This window comes from Leptosomus discolor, chromosome 7 (assembly GCF_034619465.1).
Source record: "Leptosomus discolor isolate bLepDis1 chromosome 7, bLepDis1.hap2, whole genome shotgun sequence".
NCBI lineage: Eukaryota > Metazoa > Chordata > Aves > Leptosomiformes > Leptosomidae > Leptosomus > Leptosomus discolor.
The window spans coordinates 19,311,331-19,332,987 of NC_141397.1; the positions used below are offsets into that span (position 1 = coordinate 19,311,331).

The 21,657-nt window shown below is 37.5% G+C and overlaps 1 protein-coding gene across 3 annotated transcripts in view; it reads right to left on the minus strand.

Moving 5' to 3' along the window:
• The window catches only part of OSBPL10 (oxysterol binding protein like 10), a 115,943-nt gene that overhangs the window by 43,764 nt on the left and 50,522 nt on the right, over nt 1-21,657 (minus strand). For all 3 annotated transcript variants that reach the window (XM_086467975.1, XM_086467974.1, XM_086467973.1), the window contains one exon: nt 4,484-4,694. In XM_086467975.1, the coding sequence (XP_086324101.1) occupies nt 4,484-4,694 (211 nt within the window). The remainder of the gene's footprint in view (nt 1-4,483; nt 4,695-21,657) is intronic.

Below are 21,657 nucleotides of genomic sequence, written 5' to 3' on the forward strand. Positions count from 1 at the left end.
CAAGTCTAGCAATGATGCATTTACGGGAGAGCTAACTGACTGCACCAAATTTAGTACATCACACCAGTAACAAAGAACATGCTCTCTGCTGTCTTCTTTCCTCACCCTTCCCTGCACAAGAGTTGGGAGGGGGGGGCACATTAGGACGACTCCGCTCATTTTTCTCTCCTCCTGCCTTCTTAGCTGCAGGACAATACCTAGTTGTCATGTGTCACCAAGCTGAAAGCATCTCGTTTTCATCTTGCCTTTTCATTTATTTTCTCCAAAAAGGAGGCAACAGAGAATCTGCTAAAACAAAGTCCGAGCGCATTCCCCCCTCCCCAACTCCAGAATCATCTTCAATCCATTTGCTGCCATGGAAGCCAAAATAAGCAGCATTTGCATATTCAAATGAACTTCAGAAAATCCACAGTGAGGATGAGTTTGGCATTTGTTTTTAAAAAATCCTCAGAAATAAAAACATTCTATTTTACACTTTGGAAGAGTGGGCAAGTGAGAAACAGAAAAATATAGAAGTGAATTTCTATCCGAGAGATGCTCTATTCAGTAAATGAATGGCTAATGTGAAATGCAGACTACAAGAACGGATTTATCTGTGAAGGCTGCTACTACAAGACGGGATTCTATCTGCCAAAACACTAAAATAAAATAAGTCTTTAAACACAACATAAGGTGGTAAAGCTACTTTAAAACAAACATTCAAGTTTGCTCTGTTCACAGTTTGGGAGGGAAGGATGTTAACCATAGCAGTCAACAGGCTCTAGAGATGCTCTTCTGCTAAAGGCTACACAGGTGGAAAAAGACAACACAAAGCCTTAAAGTTTGAAGTGAAGACAAAAGTTTCTCCTCTGCATTCTTATTTTAAAAGGCATCTGTTTCCTATTGCATGCTAAATGAACTCAAGCTTGTCGCAAGGCACTTCATGCTGTAGCAAATACTTTACATGCACCTATGTGGTGACATTTTTGGCCAATAAGAAAATCTTTGACATTTTTCTCCCTCCTACAAAGAGCAAAATTCCAAAACCCAAATAAGCTTGTATAGATGCAATCCCTCATCCTCAACTCACACTATATATAACCATTTTCAGCTAATAATATCCTTCTCCAGCATATTTTTCAATGAACAAAAAAAAAAATTACAAAGAATTTAGCCAGTGATCAATGCACATACCTTTAATACTGACAGCTCAAAATTAATTTGACATTATTTGACATTATTTTTGACTTGTAAGTAGAAACATAGACAGAATTTTGCTTCACTCACTGTGTTGATGCACTTCCAAAGTCAAGCAGTAACAAAAAAGACAATCACAAAAACCCATCCTTTAGAGTAGAAACAGAGTAGAGTAGAAATAAAACATGTATTGACTACCCTTCAAGATAAGATTGAAGACTTCAGTTTTATCTGCATGTCTGCTTGTAGGCTTGAGGTCTAAGACTGACAACTCATGAGAAACATGAAAATGAAGAGGAAAAAAATCATGTAATCCTTAAACTATTCCATGACAAAGGATGCCATAAAAATATTTAAAGTCAAGACCTACACTATCCTAGATTCTGGATAAGATTCCACGAAACTGAATGCCAAGCTTTCTTTCTACTCACATTACTGGAAAGCAAAGCAATAAAAATATTTACATCAAAATAAAGGAGATTTTTTTTTTCTGTTTAAAACAGCAAAGGTATGTAAACCTGTTTAAAAGCGCTACTATTTAATTACAATCTTCATGGGTGCATTCCGTAAGTACCAGGTCAGAAACTCTCAGCTACTTTAAATCCTTGCTTTAGAAGCAGAAAGATTGCAAGGCTTACAGTACAGAGAAGTCAGCAATCCTTGCATAATTGCCCATAAAGACTTCAAGGACACAAGCAGAGCAAAGGTACAGAGAAAGTAGATATATATCTACTTTTGAAACAGTTCTCTCTCTTTATGGCAAAATAGTGAGAGCTTTTGATGCTGAAGGAAGGTAAACTCAAGCATAAGTTCAAATCACCAAAGCTAAGCCATTGGTTATTCCTCATGCTCCACATGAGCAGGACTATGCTGCTTTGCTGGACTGGACTGCTTTCATGAACTGTAGGCTAGAAGCAAGAAAATAAGTTATCAAATTCCTGTCTCTACAAAATTCTGTGGATCCTGCCCCACAATGCCCACTAGCATCTTGGACACTATGCAGCATGTAATGAGACAGCACTGCGATAGAAACATTTGGCAGTAAATTACACAGGGCCATCACATCAAGGGGAAAAGTGTTTGAGCCTTCCTACCAGAGGAACATGTGTTTTTTAAACTAGAGTCATTTTCACTTGATGGTATCAGAAGGAGACAGTAAAGGTCATCTTTTGGCTGCACCTTCTGAGTATGAAATTAAAACAATTCACCTGGAGGACACAGAATCAACACACAATACACTATCTCTCAGAATCAGAGTTTGCTAGAAGATTACTTAAAGGGATTAGCCTGATAAGGTGTGAGGTTATGCAGCTTTGGCGACTCTGACACTACTGACTCAGCAGGAATGTTAAGTCTATCAAAGTGCGCCTGGACATAGGATTAAGTGTGTAGGAAAATCAGTAATCAAGTCTTGTAGGCCAGGTTCTTTCAGGCAACTGTGTTGCATAAGAAGGCCTGGGGAAAAGCAAAGGAAAAAACAAACAAACAATAATCATTTCACAGACTCTTTCGGTCTGTGAAGGGAGAGGAGATCAAGTATTTCAGCAGCTTTTAGTTCCTTTTTTTTTTTTTCTTTTTTTTTTATTACATACTAAACAACAAGCACATGTACACACTAGAGAATTAGCTGTTTGCAGTCAGGTTCTCACAGTTAGGCCAAAAATGATGGTGTGAACCAGTGCTACAAAATTTTGATTTCTGAAAGGATGACTGTACAAGTTTAAAGTCTCAGGTGGAACAAACAAAAAGTTATAAGTATTTCATAGTCATGGCTTTCCACTTTTTTTCAAAAAATATGGGATTCTCTTTCAGCAATTACTAATACTATGCTTTTCTCTGTTCTTGTGCACAGATCCTCAAAAATCATTATCAAGTCAAAATACACACAGTGATTTAACAGATTATTTGAACACAGATTCAAGGACATGTACAACTCCAGTCATCTATCTCTGACAGTTCACTTAGATCACACGGACATGAAAAACAACCTTCAGGGACTTGGAAACTAGAAAGCGACTTTTCTTTGAAGGATGCTTTTCATCTTTGTTCCAAACTATTCTCTTTTGAAATTAAATTATATTAAAAAATTCAATTAAGCAAACTTTATCGTTACTATTTAGCTATGTGCAAGTCTTTTTTGCATTTTCTACAAGAAAACCAGAATACAGAAAAAAAGAAAATCTTTTGTTTATTTATGTTCCTTTATGAAATATAACAGAATCTGGATGCAGGAAAGTCACGACATACCATAGTACAGGTGGTCCAAGTTTTTACACTGTTTTTTCCAAGAATCCTTTTTACATCATGTGCCTACTACAATGTGAGACAACCCTCTCACATTTCTGTTCTCACTACAATGGGAATTCTTCAGAGGGCTTCCTACCCAGCTGTCTCAGCAGCCCTGAGGGCATATCCTGCCCTACAGTAAACATAGTCAGTAAGGACAGGCTGGGGGGAAGGCTGTTGAAGCACCTGAAGAAAACACAAAAATCCATCCCATATCCAGAGTTTTGCTGCTGCTGCTCCTCTTATATGAAGTCCTGCTCCTGCTCTTAGACTAGGCAGTGCAGTCTGTGTACTGAAACATCATTGACCACACTTTCAGGAAGCTAAAGGTCCAACTTCTGACATTATGGACAGAGACGTAGAACTAAGTGAACTGAAAAAATTGAGCTACGTGGGGACTGAGAGGTTAATGCCTGCAGAGTTCAATGCAGAAATCATACTGTTTGACTGTTTAGGCTCATAACAATTTGCCACAGATTTTTTTTTTTTTTTAAATAGCAGCTTGGAGAACTCTTTCCAGATTTAAAGAAAACCACAGACTGGAACAAATCTGCCTCAGCAGCATCCTTCCATGTAGAAAACTAAAAGTATGATTTTCACTGCAGCATTGCATAATATTGCACACATTTTTATTAAATAAGTCTGTATTGTGATTGCAATCTAAAAAAAACCCACCAAGAAACCCAACAACCAACCAAGCAGGTTCTGCACTGTCATTAAGAATATAGGCTTACCATCTATTCTCCATGCCCCCTCCCTTTTTTTTTGTTTTTGTCTTGCTGTCTTCAGAATCCAATTTCCCTGAAAAGACTTAGGACAACCTCTTTTCCTCCTCTTTTCTGATTTCAACAGGTTTTGCATCTTTTTTTAGACAAAGAAAAAATTACGATACTTGAGGCTGTAGACACTTCCAAGCTGCTCACCCCAACTTCCCTCTCTGAGGAATGGTTAATTTTGCCTGCTTCAGTATCATAACAAAAAATCCCAAGGCACATAAATACCCAAGACAGCTTGTGCTCACCTGATGACAGTGTCCTGTTATGATGCTGACCCACTTGATGCATGCTTTGCTGTAACAGAGTCAGGCATTCTCCAAGGCAGCTCAGGGTGGCAGCAGAGGTAGCTTTTAGAAGCAGCAAGTCCTGATCCAAGGCAGAAAGGGGCCCAGAACTTGGGAGAGCTTCAATGGCTTGTACAAGATTCTTCTGTTGTCCCTCAACCTGGCTCATCATCTGTAAAGGTCCAAAAACATCCACTGTCATAGGAAATATCACTGTGTTGCCGTTAATTCTTATGGGTTGAATATAGTGACTAAATGTGAAGAACTACCACAAATGGATGTTAATGTTCTGATCCAAACATACTATATACTTACCTACAAAAACGAAGAGCTTGAGACTACCAAAGGCCTGTAAAAATGTCAAGACTATGTTAGAGAAAAATGTCTCTTAAAATAATACGTTCATAGTAGATTTAATAGTGTGACTCATACATTCTGAAAGTCTTCATAAGGAAAAGTATGAAAATTCTACTTCCTTCTCCAGAAATTTAGGCTGAGATTTTCTTTCCTCATATGCGATTTGAGACACCCAAGGAAGCCACACTGTCCCTCCTCCTCCTTTACTACATAAAATATCTAATCACAGTTCAAGAACGGACATTTTTCATTTCTCAAGCATCAGTAAGGGATGTTTTTTACAAAATAAGGTAACTTGTAAGTTTACAGACATTAGCATAGGATGCAACTTACAAGTACTTATTTACTATCAGATATGAGTACCAGCTGTCAGGGAGAAAGTTAATCTGTTTCTAGATCTGGACCATCCAGATGAAGATGAAACACATGCTTGTATAGAAGATAAAAACAACGTTATTTAAGCAGGCTGTTCTTTAAACAAATCGGCAAGCTTCCAAAATACTTCCTAAAGCCAAAAGAAAAACAAGATGTTTAAAACTTCTCTCTCCATTTTTACAGGCTGTAGGAAATTACACATGCACGTAACAAGCCTCTTATCTTACACTTATCTTGTAAAAAACTTACTGCAACAACTTATAGGTTCATACTTGAGGTATCCAAAGCTTTCAGAAAAAATATCTGAAGACTTCGTAAGCAACAAAGCTTCAAGCTCCATTTCTCCAACCTACTATACTGTACAAATGTATTGTGAAGTTCATGACTTTTCTATTATCATTATTACATTTTCAAAGTATAGTGTGCTTCCTGTAGCCTCCCTATGCTATGTTAAGTAGATCGATTAAAAAAGTGTATGTTAAGTGCACTGAAAAGCAAGAAAGGAAACTGAACTCAAAGATGCAAATAACTACCAATGCAAATAACTACCCCTGCAATTAAGTTAGAGTAGGATTAAGGAAAAAGCTGTTGTTGCAAGGTTCTCAAGGAAATTTAGCTGAACGCCTTGCTGAAGGTTACAATACTAACATTTTAATAGTCAACACTTAAAACAGAGGCCAAAGCTTCAGTAGAAGCCACAGACAACTTTAATTCCCTTTGACAGAAAACAAGATCAGTCAGAAGGTGACACAGACCCCCACAACACACAGCTTTAGGGAACCGCTAGAACCGCGGGCAGTGCTCTGCTTCGAGAAGTTACACGCTGCCTAACTGAGCTCCATAGCACCGACAGAGTGTTGCTTCAAAGCCAAAACAAAAAGGAGAGCACACTAGACACACACTCACGCAAATCTCCCTGCCTCAGGAAGAGAGCTCAGAGAGGCAAACTGAAAGAATGGCTAGGAGAAAAAAAGGCCATCTTCTCCTGAGAAGACTGCACAATGTAATTGTATGGAAAACTTCTTCCCTCCTTTTCACATCCTGAGTAAGAGTGTGAAGTTGAAAACCTGGCATTCTCATGATTCACAGCAACAGAAGTGTTCTATTTTCATTTCTAAGTGACTAGATTTCCTACCTTTTTTTTTTTGTGATAAACAGCTTACTTTTCCAAAGAATTGTTTCCATAGGAAATAAAATCCGAAATAAAAAAATCTATGAAAACTCCAAACATTTCCATTTTCCCCTACCTCTTCATAAAGAATAATTATATCCTTTTGCAGCTAAGACAGAAGCCTAAGATAAACTGACCAGAGAGCTTAGGAAACATTTGGAAAATTAACTGAATGTTTGCAGCTATCAGCTAGCTCAAAGCTTTACAGGCTTTTATCAACTATATTCTTCCTAGATTAGGAGAAATTTAAATAAAATCAATTTTTATTCTCCCTTCATCCAAAAGAAGGTATTGCTCCAAGTCTTACTATTCTCTAGCTGACCTAAGATGGTTTTAAAGAAGCCTTTTTGATTCATCCTTTCTGTGCTACCTAGCTTCACATTGTAGTTGTGATATCAGCAGCTGTTGTACAGACGTGACGCAGCAGAAGACAGCAGGAACAGCAACTTCTGTGTAGGATTCAAAGTATTAGAACTTGCTGAACATTTACTGCTACAGCACTGATCAAAATCACTCTGTTTAAGGTGCTGAATGAACTCTCCGTATTCAAGAGTCACAGAACAACCCCATGGCAAAAAGGAAAGGAAATAACATATATTACTGAAATAACTGAACTTTTTTTACATGATTGCCAATATTTTCTTTTTTAAGTCATTGACAAAAGATTTTAAGAGTTGAAGTGTGGTTGTTCCAGAAGGAGTAAATCAAAGAAGAGCTAATACAAAAACACCAAACCATGCTAGGCAATACTCACTAAACACATTAACCCTTAACAGGACAGACATTAGGCCATGCAGTTCTAGCATTACCCTCTATCTTACTTGTGGGTCTGCTTTCTGCCACCTCGGGGGACAGGAAGCAGAGTGCTTGATTTATCAGCACTCTAAGCTGGTTTTGAAACCAAAATGAAAAGCTTTGTTTTTGAGAAAGTTAAACCGTAACTTTCATTTTCCAAAGTGAATTTCCTTAATTTTGAATGATTTTGCTTTTACATAGGGTTATTTTAGTACCTTATAGCTCTCCATCCTCCCCCTTTGCAAATACAGACAGCTCGAAGTAGTAGTTCTCTACTTTTTACAACAGCAAAGACTATTTGCCCTATCTCCTCACCAAGTCTCAACCCTCTTCTCTTTCCACTCTCGTTTCAGTGTTGGCACCCCCTCTTCACCCATAAATAGCTTCTCATAATATGGAAAAGAAACCACATATTCTCACAAATGCAGTCGAACTTCAGAGTTGTTTCTCCCGCATATTCTCACTCCTCTCTTCTGACTGCTGCCACACAGGGTTTTTTTCCCTCCTTAAACACGTTATCCCAGAGGCGCTACCACCACTGCTGATGGGCTCAGCCTTGGCCAGCAGTGGGTCCATCTTGGAGCCAGCTGGCATTGGCTGTATCGGACATAGGGGAGGCTTCTAGCAGCTTCTCACAGCAGCCACCTCTAGCACCTCTGTTACCAAAACCTTGGCATGCAAATCCAATACATTTCTTCTGAATAACAGTACCCTCAAAGAAACCTGCCACCCAATAACATCCTCACAGAAGACTCAATGCATCGGGAATCATCTCTGTTGTTTTCTTCAGTAGGTCACCCACTCTCTACCACTTGCTCTATAACAGCCAACTCACAGCTTCTGTTGCTGTCTGCTTCCTCCTCTCCCTGGCTGATTCTAAAATCTTGTGTGATTGCTTTCCCTACTTAACGCAGCCACAGCAACCTCTAATTAATCCTTCACAGCTGGAACTGCACCTCCTGGCTCTTCCTGCCAACCATGATGTATGGGACCAAACAGTTATGTTACAAGATCCTACACAAACAGGTGAGTAGAAATGACTCTATTCTCAGGGTCACCCCCACAGTATGTGAAAGATAGACAGAAAAAGCTATGAGATACCCTAGGATTGCAAAGAAATGTATTTCAGACATAAAAAGAAAAAAGAACGTTCTTTCATACAGTAAATAAGCTAAAATTCACTGTTAAGAATTAATTTAAGAAATAATCATGAAAAAATTAGGTGCTATTTTCTGTGCTAAAAGAAAAAACTACAATAATTCAATATTTTGCTAAAATACTAGAAGATATATTTAACTTTCCCATGCAGAGAAATCACCTTACAGAACCTGAATGTCATTTTTGATTTAAGGCTTCGATTTGTTTCTGAAACTAGAGAGAGTCCCAATTATCAAGTATAATAATAAACTCTCCATTTATCACTCTCATCCTAAACCAAAGATAAATAGAAATTTCAAAGGAAGAAAACTGAATAGCTACACCTAAACTAAAGAGCATACAACTGCTTTTGACATGATTTTATTTACAGTGGAAATGCTTTTGTTATCCAGACTCCAGGACTAACAGGCCTAAGTCTGCTCGTCCAACCCAGACAGGTATTATGATAATCAGACCACCTTTCTAGTTTACTAATCCTACAGGATTTCACCCAGCTAACACAGTGCATTACAACAACCTAAAGCAAACATCAGCTTTAAGCTATCTACAAAACCACCCAATCCACAGCTGTCTCAGGGGCATCTCCCAAGACACAATGATTTCAAGCTCCCTGCAGCAAAGAAGAATGACATCAACCATATTACCTCAAAGGGCAAGCAGACACTCTCCCTCTGTCATACAGGCCATGTGGAGCTGGCCAACAAAGTAAGTAGTGTCACCAATCCTGTCTTGCTATACAATGATTTAAATACTTCAGCTCTTCCTACACGTCCTTTGGAATATAAAATCTGAGGAAGATTCTTCAGACCTCCCTAGCCACAATCTCACACACACATGAGCAATTTGAATTTTAATGTATGGCATTTTCCTTTTTTGGTATTGATCCTCACACATACTGAATCCTTTTATAGTAGGTATTAAGATATGCCTACCCATGTGTATGAAAAAATCCAAAACACTCCAGAGAAAAAGGAAAATATTCTTTTTGTGCTGAGAACCCACAGAAATTCTGTATCATGAAGCTCCTTTATGATGTGCTAGAAATCATTCATCAAGGAGATATTCAACTCTGAGTTAATAACTTTTTCTCTACTGTTGTATTCTCCCCATACCACCACGAGCACCACATTGTCTGCCTACTTATCTCTAGGCAATTCCTCTGAAAGATTTAATGCAGTTAATTTTATTTTTAAATCCCTTCCATTACTGACTGCATGCAAGTTGAAAACAATTATTAAAAACATGGGAAAACAAACAACACAGTGCTTATATGAAAAACAGAGCATCTGTAAAAACAAACAGTTGTGTGGGAGAAGCTTTAGACATTTAAATAGTAACAGAAATGCAACACAGATCACTTATCAACTCTAAGTCAAGTTGCCCTTGAGAAGTTTATTGCCTTCAAAGGCTGGGAAATGGCCAGTTTGCTTCCTTACTTTTGGGGTTGTTATTTTTTTTTTTTGGTTGGTTGGTTTGTTTGGGTTTTTTTTAAATAGATTAAGTGTTACATGAAAACGTGATATCTCTATCACACACGCATACACACTTTCTGGAAAGATCAGTTTCTTGCTTTTAGACAAGAGTACAAAAGGAAAAACATTTCAGAAGACACTGGAAAAGGAGATGAGGGGAGACTAGCTTTTCAAACCACCCTAGAACAAGTTGTGATACGAGTCAAGACCTTGGTTCTCATTGTTAAACAAGCATACACCACAGGAGTTTGGGTTTTTTCTTTTCTTTAATATAAACCACTGCTTTTCTTAAAAACAAAAGCAGATGAGTGACAGAAGATAAGAAAGTCCCAACAATAAAACTGAAATAAAACCTTCTATGTCATTGTCAACTAACTACATTGGGTTGCCACATAAACCTAATACAGTCATCAACTCTGACCTTGAGCAAGGACTCCTCTTGCAATCTTGACCTGTATTTCATCAACACCACCACAAACTGTCATCTTTTAAAAATTAAAACCAGACAATCAATATATGCAAAAGTATAATATATACATACATGTACCAAGCGTATATCAAAACATAAGATATGGATACCTGGAACTCCAATGTCACTAAAGCAATCATACCAGTCATTAATCTGACACACTAACTACCAATTCAGCTCAAGTTCACAATTCCCACTTAGTATTTCCATTAAACTTTTGCATTTTCAAGTATTTAGTCTGAAAAAGGAAAGAGCATAAACACACATGCAAAAAGGCTATTGTAAATGTTAATCACCAGCTCAGAAGTTATACCTCTCCAACTGAGAAGTCTGACAAACGAACGTAACTTCTACAACTGCAGTAAAAGTGATTTTTTTTCCCCCCAATTTAATGCATTTTTGGTTAGTGTTAAGCATTTATACCTATCCACTGCAGAGCAAGAGAACTTTTGCCTTGGCTTAGCTTCCAAAAAGCGTTCTCAAACTACTGAAGGTAGCACTTGCTATGTGCATCTTACTACTTGACAAAAGCCATTTTCTGATAAGGATTTATAGACTTCTCTCTTTTCTTCAGTAAAGTCACGCCCATAGATCTTTTAATGGGATTTCATCAATAGCATGCAAGCTAGGAAGGCAAAATTACAGCTTTATATACCACTGAAGTGAAACAGCTATACACAGAGGTTGCTGCTAGAAGTACTGTAATATACAACACAAATCTCTTAAAGAGAATTTTGCATTTCAGCTTTAGAAGTGTCTAATGTAGAAACATGTACAAGACCACATGACCACAAACATGCTTAAGTTTCACAGGTAACATATCTGCACACTTTGCTTACAATAAAACATGAGCTTTTGACCAAAAAGAACCTCCTTGAAATGCAAACAGAAGGGAACTTTATTCACAAAGCTTCAATTCGGATGAAGACTCACAGTAGCCTCTGTGAACATTACTATGCTAATGAGACAAAAATATTTTAAGAAAGCATCCTAGAACACCAAGTGAGATACTCTCAGAAAGATGGAACCAGATAATGACATCCATATCAATTGTCCTTTCTTGACTACTGCTTCCCTCCATTACAGAGAATAAGCACTTAATTGTCCATTACTGTCATCTCAGGATAGCAGCCGACTTGACCTCAATTATTTTAAAGTAGTAAACAATGAACAGTAAAGTTGGAATGACTTGTTATATAATAGTTATTAAGGCTCAGACACATACATCCTATCAACGAAGCTTCAAAAGAGCAAGGTAATTTTCACTTGGCATGTAATTTGCAGACAAACACGCAAAAAGTGATGGAACAAACAGAACTATACCTTTGACAATCAGGATGGCAGCTAATCGCCAGGGCACATTTCTTTTTCTTTTCAGTCCTTGCCTCTGCTTTCACAATTCTGTTCCTTCCCTCGGAGAAGCATGAAAACAAGCTCCCCCGACCCCCATCCACTATTTTGTTCTCTTTATCCCTAACCAGGAATCCACATAATCTCTGTTCAGGGAACAACTGAAAAGCCAGTTGCTATGCATCTTCATTGTCTCAGCTAAGAAAACGTTATTTCCTTTGGGGCTTTGTTTTGGCTTTTTTTGCTCAGCCTTCTCATCATGCGCTCTGCAGGGTAGTTCCTTGTGAGGAAAACCTTACAGAACAGAGAGCAAATGTCATTCAGACTGATTCTAAAAGCCAAGTTTAAGACAACCAGAAGAAAACAAGGTGTGGGGGAGACAGTCTAGCTCATTGTTTCCCGTTCTTAGTTACGCTTTCCAATCTGCTGCTTCCATTGTCACAGCTGCTGTTCCCACTGGTCACCATCAGCACCTCCAGGGGTTATGAGCAATCCAAGGATCTCAGCACAGGATTTACACTCCAGGGAGCAGCTGCTATTTACCAACTCCTGTCACGCACTTTTTAAACTGGCTAGCCAATTTATTCATATACTAGACATGATCCTATGCTCCATGCTTTACCCATTCAATTCCTATTTTATATCTTTAAATTCTGTAACTTGGATACTTGCTGCATATCATTACAACATAATATCATCCTATTTTGTGAAGACAACATTAATTAACCTTTTGATAGACTACAGACTTCTTACTCATTGTTCCACTATCCAGTAGCTTATTAGTCACACTTCCAAGCTCCTTTGCTGTTAGTTGCACAGCTACAATAATTAGACTTTGTATTTTGTAGGTCTGCATACTACTGCTTTAGCACATAAAGTTGCTGGATTTAGGGGAAGGAGGAAAAAGGGGAGAAGGGTCTTTTTTGTTGATGGGTCTGAAAGTTTCAAACGTTCCTTCCAGTACCAGAGGAGGAAAAGAAGTCTACTTTTCCAGGAAATTCTCAGTCTACTGCAACTCAGGTCTACTGGAGGAAGCTCCTCCTTTACTTCAATGCTTTAAAACAGGCAGAAGCTCGATAAGGAAAGGAGCTGACCTGTTTTATGAGAGCATCTCCCTCTTCAGCAGAGCAAAAGACAGGATATACTTAACAGATCGATCTTCAAATACCAAAGAGCATATGACATCAGTAATTGGCCACCTTCTCTGGGACCTTACGCAGACACTTTATTTCGATGCAGAACACTCCCAAGGGCAACCTGACTGTCCACTGTGAGTTTCTACAGAACTCCACTTCTTACATGGGGCAAACAGACATCAGAGAGAGGTTCATAGCCCTTCCAACACATAAACTAGTTAGTAGAGAGGACCTAGCACTTCTGGCAGGATCCCCAAGAATGCCTCCAGAAACCTCAGCAGAACAGCTCACCTACTTCAGGCCAAAACAAATCAGATGCTTCCCTGGGCTACCTCAGGCAGACTCCTGACCACAATTCCAGACTTAAGGTTAAATGCATGCTTTCTGTATGCAATCTGTCCTTCTCCTCACCTGAGGAATGAGAAAGACCTTGTGTCCATGGAGACAGACTAGGATGAAAAGTTCAAATTTTGCCAGAGAATGTTTCAGCAAACAAGCAATCTTGTATTTTCTAAACCAGAAAATGCTTTTAATCTTAATCGATACTTTGAGATATTCAGCTTCCCTTGAAAGGCTTCATATTTTATGGCTAAAAAAAAAGCTTTTCTTGTCATCCTCCCAAAATTTGCTAGTTATTCTGGGAATCCCTTCTTGCTGCTTAAGGTCTGAAGAGGAGAACACTTCTCCCTTCCAAACCAACATAAACTTCAAGTTCTTTTCCCTATGGAAGAGAAAGATTTACAAACAAACCAAAGTACTAAAACACTGGAGGAAAATAAAATTCCTCTGACAGTGTCAGCTATCTTAAGAGTGTTTCATGGAGCTACTCTACAAGTCTTTAGGTGAGAAGTTAAAGCTCTTTAGTAAGAACTGGCTGCCACAATAAATACGCAAGTAAAAAGCATGATTCAGAGAAATTGTATCAATGAGCACTACTTTTCCCCACAAATCAGAGTGGGCTACACATTTTCTGCAAAACAATCAGTACCAACCTAGCACTGACCATTTTGCCACTGGAGGTAGATGTTTGGGGATCAGGGTCTATTGCAGGAGACACGACAGATTTTCTTTTTTGCCTGTTGCATTAGAGCTCCACCTCTCTGTGGATACTCCACACGTGTAGATAATGCATGACATTTCCTGCCAGTACAAGGTTAGTACAAAAACACAACTAGTAAGCGCCAGGTTCCCCCACCATGAGTTTTCTTGAGCATTTGCTAACCTACCTGCTATATGAACCCTATGCAACTAATAGTCACCTACTGAGACCTACCATTTACTATCAAAGATAACTCAAGCAGAGCAGGGTGTTGGGATCTTGAGGTAAAACCACAGAGAAGAGAAAAAGCAGATAGTAGCTGCTAAGGTTGTTTCCCTCACCCCAAGTTGCTTCTCGTGACCCAAAAGCAAAAATTAGAGAAGCAAGAGGAAGGAGCTTGCAAGTCCAAGTAAATCTGGGATGGCAGGTGGCTGCCATCTAGCCAAGCAGGAAGCTCACTATAGTATTTAAACCACAGAATGCAGCATTGAGAACACAGTTTATAAAAAACACCTTGTGGAAATTATTCTTATGCAATTTTACTACAAAAATTACCTCAAAATTTGCAAGCAAAGTCATTAGTTTTAGTGATTAAACGTTGCTCATAAGCAGATGTTAGTCTACAGGCTCTTTTGAGTAGCAGTTTTTCTTACTCATTTCAGCAGGATCACTTTGGTGAAGTTAATAGCTATAGCACAGAGCTGGAAGGCATATTTTGATTATTGGCAATTAAGGCACATTTGTGAATTTTAAGCATTCAAAAAAGCACCTAAAAGGTTGCTGGTGGTCATTAAGTCAACATCAAAAATCACAGGAAAATTCTATTAGTTTACCATGATATAGTGCACTATTGATAAAACCTGGTTTTTTTTGATTTGAGTGAAATCAGTGCAACAAAAGGCCATGTTGTACTGGAACATAAATTACACATTTCAACATGCACAGCTTCAAGGATGAGGAAGTTTCTCTCAGAACATGGTGCTAGAAAATGTAACTCTGAATCTTCTTTAATTCCTTTTTTATTATTTTTTTAAGTATTCCATTCTACCTGGGAATATATTAACACACATACAGCTATTCAGAATAGTCAAATATCCTATACAATACTTAACCAAATTTCTGACGGACACTTCCAGTGCTTCTTACCTTTCCCAACACTGTTTATACTTCCTTTCACCCCCCTCCCAGTTAGTCACCTAACTTGTAGTGTCCAAATGTAAAATAAAGTTTTATTTCTGTCATTTAAACAACTCTCAAGCGTTCAGTATACACTGGAATGGTCTTCAATTTTAATCAAAGTAAGTATTACTTCACCATCTTACAGTCAAATTCATCTCACGTTTTCTGAAAAGTAAGTAAACTGTCACTATTATCAAGGCTATTGTGACAACACACTCCAAATCCACCCCTTTTGACTTCTCCCCATGTCCCAAAGCTGAGAGTCAACTGGTTTAAGTTGGCATCTTTAACTTCACAGCACAGAAGTGATTCAACATATACTACCATGATTTTGAGTAGCCAATTTATGACATACTGTAATGTGGCTGAAATTTATTTATACAGCAACTTTTCTAGAAATTAATGTTTCGTGTCTGCCAGCCTAGACCCACCAACAAAACCGCAATTGGGTAACTGGGCATCTCTGTGAGAAAAACTGCATCCCAGTCATCCCAGAACACAGTAGACATCACCAGAAGAACATGCTAAGCAGTATGTGCAAGAACATAAGACTGTTTCCTGAGCCAGAGACAAACACATGACCCATAATAAAAATAATTAATCACAGTAACTGTAATACAAAGCTACTTTAAAGTATATGTCAAATTCAGGCAGATACAGTTCAGTTTAGCTTGTTGGATGAAATGTTGCTAGCCACCATGTTATTAGCCATATTTTAAAAGCATATTGTCAGAAATGAGAATTGCAATTAAGAAGCAGATAAGCAGCTGCTTAAAAGCATCTGTGTAACACACACAAAGTTTCTAAAGCATTCGGAACCGGCAAGCTGAGCATTAGAGATGTTGGAGATCACAGTAAGAACATGTAGCAAAAGCTGCTAGAGATCAGGTCTTTGTTAAATAACTGATGAGCACTATAGTGTTTACTATTCCCACTTGTAAAAATCTAAATGTTTCCTGCATTTTTTAGTGTAGCATGCAGCATTTTGGGTGTTACACAAGGAGTTGAAGATTCTAAGTCCCTCAATAGAAGTGCATAATAATGTAAACAGAACAGTACACTTAAAATACATGAGCCATTTCTATGGTTACTTTCTCTTTGAGAGCATTTACATTAAGTTCTGTGCTTGATATTTGAAACTTGGCGAGCCACCTAATATTACACTGTCATCTACTACCTCTGAGAAGATTCAAAAATATCTTCTATTTAATTTAATAAAAACAGCATGTAAGTGTGGGTTAACAAATTAGCCCATGTATCTCGGAAGCCATAATTTACATTATAAACAGTGCAAACTTGTGCAAAACAGTGCAAAACTACCATGTTGCATTCAGGGTTTGCTATGAAGATCACTGCTGCATCAGCCAGCCACCCAGAAACCCACACCGAAAGCAAGACCACTAAACAAGCAGCCATGAGATGTGATACTCTAATCTGAGAAGAGATTTACTGAAGTATGCTTTCTTTAAAGCTTCATTTTCAAACTGTCAACTCTAAATTGAAACTGCTGCAGTATTTGTGCTTTAACTGTGGAAGGAAACAGCCATGTAGCTTTCAAAAGTGTAGGTGTATGATATGCTATACTGGTTTTTATATATTTATTTATAAAACAGTTGAATTCAAAATTAATTTAATTTTGAACACGAAATTTAATCCCAGTTTTGAAGGCATACAAAAGCTGGAGACTGAATTCCCTTCAAATCTGACTTCTCAGAGGAAGGAGCTTGCAAGTCCAAGTAAACCTGGGATGGCAGGTGGCTCCTTCAGGAACCTACCATTTACTTAAAATTTAAGGAAACAGTTTAATAACTGTAAAAAGAATTCTTAGCTTCTCTGCAATTGCTTAAGAAAATAAATGCTGCAGCAGTCTCTGAATGTATCATACGCACTGTACTATCCCTAATTTATAAATTGCCATTTATTAAATGATTGAATATTATTGTCTTTGTACACACTCAATTACTAATAACTACAGGCTGAAAAAAAAAATCAATTAAAAGCAGTCATGTTTGCATCGTTTCTATTTTTCAGATTTGGAGGGGAGAAAAAACCCAAACAATCAGAAAGAATGAACCAGGTTCACTCTAGACATAACCTGCATGGACAAATGGTGTAATTTTAGTGGAACATTTGCTCTATGATTCCCATAGCAACCTTAATTCTCCCTGCCTGGGTATCTGAAATCCAGGATGACTCAACCTTTGCATGAATACAAAAATCAAATGCGCAGAACAAAGTGTAGTTTAGGAAGGTGTGACTTACATGCGCTCTGAGCGACCTCAAAGACACTGCAAAGGCAAGGTAAAGATTCAGAGAACACAAGAGTATTCAACTCATGTTTATGTGATTTAATAATTATTGGTTTATAGTATTAGAACAATTTATATTTCCTCATCCCCAAAGTGAGACAGTTAATGCTACTTACTGAATAATTTTTCTAAGCACATGCAGATTTACTCGTTAGGAAGGTACTAGACTGGCACTGCCAGAGATGTACGCATCCCATTTATCCCCTGAGGAGATTGTTTTTAGTGATCTTTGCATGACCAACTTCAGGTAGAATAAAGATATGTAGGAGATGAGACTTCTACAGACAAGTCAAATAGCCTCCAAAGAAACTGCCACAGAAGATACCAAATAATTCCATCTGTTCTATAAGCTGTAAATTCGCTTTTTGTCTATAAGGATATGGATAGCAGCCAATCACATGCAATAACATTGCTGAACAGCCAGAAGAACATTTCTGCATGCTTGCACCGGTACTTTCATACTGCATAAGGCACACACACTTCTAGAACTGGAGCAATTATCAATTCAGAAGAAAGTGCGCCAATAACATCTGCACCATTCAGCTCTCATAGATCACATGTTAAGTCTGAAATTGGTTTATACTGTTACAGGTCTAATTCCCCTAAACAAATTATAATACCTGCTTTTAAAACACAGCTGGAAGCAACCCTTTCAGTATCAGCCAGCTCACTTGCAACTAAGGTGTTAAACCCACCTGTAACACATATTTGTATTACCATACTTCTTAATTCAAAAAGTGTTTCTAAGCACAACTGAATAGTAGTAGCTGTATTATAACTTACACAAGCACATTCTATGCCAAATAAATATCAACAGCTGAATTAAGAATCAAGGCCTCATTCACTTTCTATTAACTTCAGTGTACACAGAACTGACTCAAAGGTTTTCTGCTGCCTCTTCTTCACTACTGATAGCCAAGAAGAAATTGTTGATTTCTGAGAAACAGCTATGGGTTTGGGTTGGGTTTTTTGCAAGCACTTTTTCATTATCTGTTTTAGAGTGGAGACATTAGTCCCTGTTTTCCAGACCCTGCTAATTAAAATTAAAAATTTCTGACAATCATTTTGCACACAAATTAAATACATACAATACATACAATATATATATACAATACATAGAAAGCATAGATGTAGCGGTGTTAAGATGTAATCTATTAAGCAACGTATCTCATTTTCTGACAAGCATCCATCTATAGTTACAGACTACCTATTTTGTATATGATATGATACACTTGATTAAAGATGATCAAAATGATGACTCTCTACCTTTATCATGTATAGTACTCAGTGTGAGGAAGGTATGTTAAGTACAAGCCCAGAAAAACTGAAGTTCTATAACTAACAAAGGTTCCTCTTCTCTGTTCTTCCCCTTCTCCTTCCAAAATCACCACTCACTGTACCACCATATTAGTTGTCCAAATGAACAGAAAACAGGATACTTAGATTTCAAAAGTGAAATGCTATAAACACTTTCTGCTGTATCTATAAACTACCAAGATGAAAATCCCTCGTCAGTCCAACTGAGAAATCTAGAGTGTGTGTGTGTGTATATATATATATATACATATATTAGTTTTGAAGTGCAGAAAGACTCTACTTAAAAGAATCAACCACAAACTGCCACAAAGAAAATACCACAAAGCTACCTTTTATACTAAAACACGTCTAGAAGGAAAAACAGACATGATTTTAGGTAACTAGTTTTAAACTTGCCTAGAAAAGGCACAGCAGCATGGACTCCAGCAGCACTATTGCAGCAACAGTCCATGGTTATCAAGCCTCTCCCTGATAAAGCACCTACACATTACTAAGCCAGAAAGACTGGCCTTAACATAGTTTAGCAGTCCATCCTACATCCTCACTTTTTAGTTAGGTGAACAAGATGAGACCATTTTCATCTTCTAAAAGCAAATATTTGATTTATTAGCCATGCAGTCCTGAAGGTCATCTTTGTCACAAAGCTAGTGATCATCTTCCCACACTCCAAAATCAAGATCAGAACTGCCAATGAAATAACAGATCTAACACATAGCACTTCTACCTACTTACACAGAAGTTTACCAAACTAAAGAAAATTATATACACACTTTGAAAAATGCTTCAATTATTAGCAGGATTTTTTAAAGTGTTCTTTGTGCACACTTCACACTGTTTATGCATGATGTCCTGTTAAAGGATCCAAATCAATTTTTTCACACGTGCCCTTACCACACAACCTCACACAACCCCAACGCTATGCCAAACATCAAGAGTCACAGAATTCTTTTGCTAGAACTGGCATTAGATCTTATCCATTGACCTTTTTCTGTACATAGTTCCAGAGAAACAAAAGGAGGATAAAAGGACTGAAATAAAAAGTAAAACTTGACTTCTTCATAGCTGAAAAATAAAATTTGGCATGGAATAAAAATCATCAGTTTTTCCCCTACTACCAGCTTAAACACTGACTACAAAGTTTTACCATCAACATACTCACGGTTCAGTGTATGTCTTTGTGTGTTCACATACATGAAAGTCCTGCAAATGTGAATGCTTCCCCAAGTGCTTTAAGTAGTGCACCTGCTTCTTCCCCTACAATGCTGCCTATGCAGTGCTGTAATTCTATAACAGAACAGTTCTCCACGGACAACAGCATCCTTTTGCTAACAGTAGCTAATCACACTTCCTAATTTTGCTATCCAAATATTACAGTGACCTGAAGACATTTCTCGCTTGAAAATCCCTGAAGTGCTTTAGAATCATCTCTTTCTGCTAGTAACCCTTACAATTGGACAACTGCAGCCCCACAAAATCGCAGGAGGCAAACCTCACTGCATGAAGCCCTAGGTGCAACTCCTAAATTTTCCTATATTGTAGGGGAAGAAGCAAAGAATTATCAGCTAGCTGCAGAATTCCTGAAGGAATCAAACAGTAGCCACATTTATATATGGCAAAGGACATGCAAAAAGCAGTAGGACTGCCACCTTACCAAAAAGCAGTCCTTTCCAAATTCTGGAACTGCTCACTGACACATAAAATAGATGTCACACTGGTGGAGGCCCCACGAAATCTGGCTCTCACTGTACCAGATATCCAGAAACATATGCTGATGACTAGATCACTGTAGAGTTTCAAAAGTTGCAACAAATGCCAGATTTCAAAGGGATCAGAAAATCCTCTATCAATTTTTTTAAATAATGGGGAAAAAATATTTCTTTGGAATTCTTTGTTAACTCCATTTAATTTCTCTAAACTTCTGTAAATAATTAATATAAGTTACTACAAAATGTTCACATACTGCAATTCTTAGTTCTTTAACAACAATGGTAACACTGGCAGATGTCGTACAATAGTCTGAGGTTCTCAGCCACAATAAACGCCATTCCAAGATGAAGTGTGACACTATTATTTAGTTCAGTGACAGCTAAAATTTAATATGAACTGTGATATGGCCACTTGGTTTTATGTTCTGGCTAATTTTAACCACCGGCAATAAAGAATTCTGCAAGCATGACTCTATATCACAAATTGCTAAAAGGTTAATAAGATGAACATTTTAAAAAACAGAATTCAATTTCAAGACCACATACACTTAGGTTATCAGAAAATCACTTGCTTAAAAAAATCAGTTGAAAGCACCTCGTTAATGGTAAGTTATAGCCCAAATAAAGAGGTAGGATCTCAACTAATTCTGCATAAAATGCAACACGTAGCAGATCAGTTCTCCCAAATTAACGTATGGTAAATTTTAGTTTTCACAAAACATTCCATGAATCAGTACAGACTGGACTATTAACATCAAGTTAATATGAGCAAAAAACAGATTTAAGAGAACAATATTATATTAAATTAAAAAATTACATTCTGATTAAAAGTAGTGCTCCTAAGCTCCTTTTCGATCTGATGCTATACAAAAGTGGCTTGAATATTAGAAGTTTTTATAGCAGTCACAAGCTCCACGTTTATGCTCAATTTTAACTCACTAAAATTTTGAAAAAAGGTAAAGTTCAATTTCACAGCAGAAACACTTGTTATATGTGTCATTTTGGAGAACTACGCAGTTACTTTTACTACCTTTATAAGAATTCTGCACGTCAATTTGGTGCTAAATAGACCTCTTTGCTATAATCTGTTTTACACTAAAATTCTCTACACTGTCAGAAAAAAAAAAATTAAATCAGACAGAACAAACAACAGAAGGAAATAATGTGTTCTATATTCTTACTATGAAAGGGAAAAAAAAAGGAAAAAAGAACAACCAAGTATTACCAAATATTGCATTATGTCAAATACAGGCATACATTTTGTCCTATTTGCAACATGTAGATACACTTTACGGTTTCCAA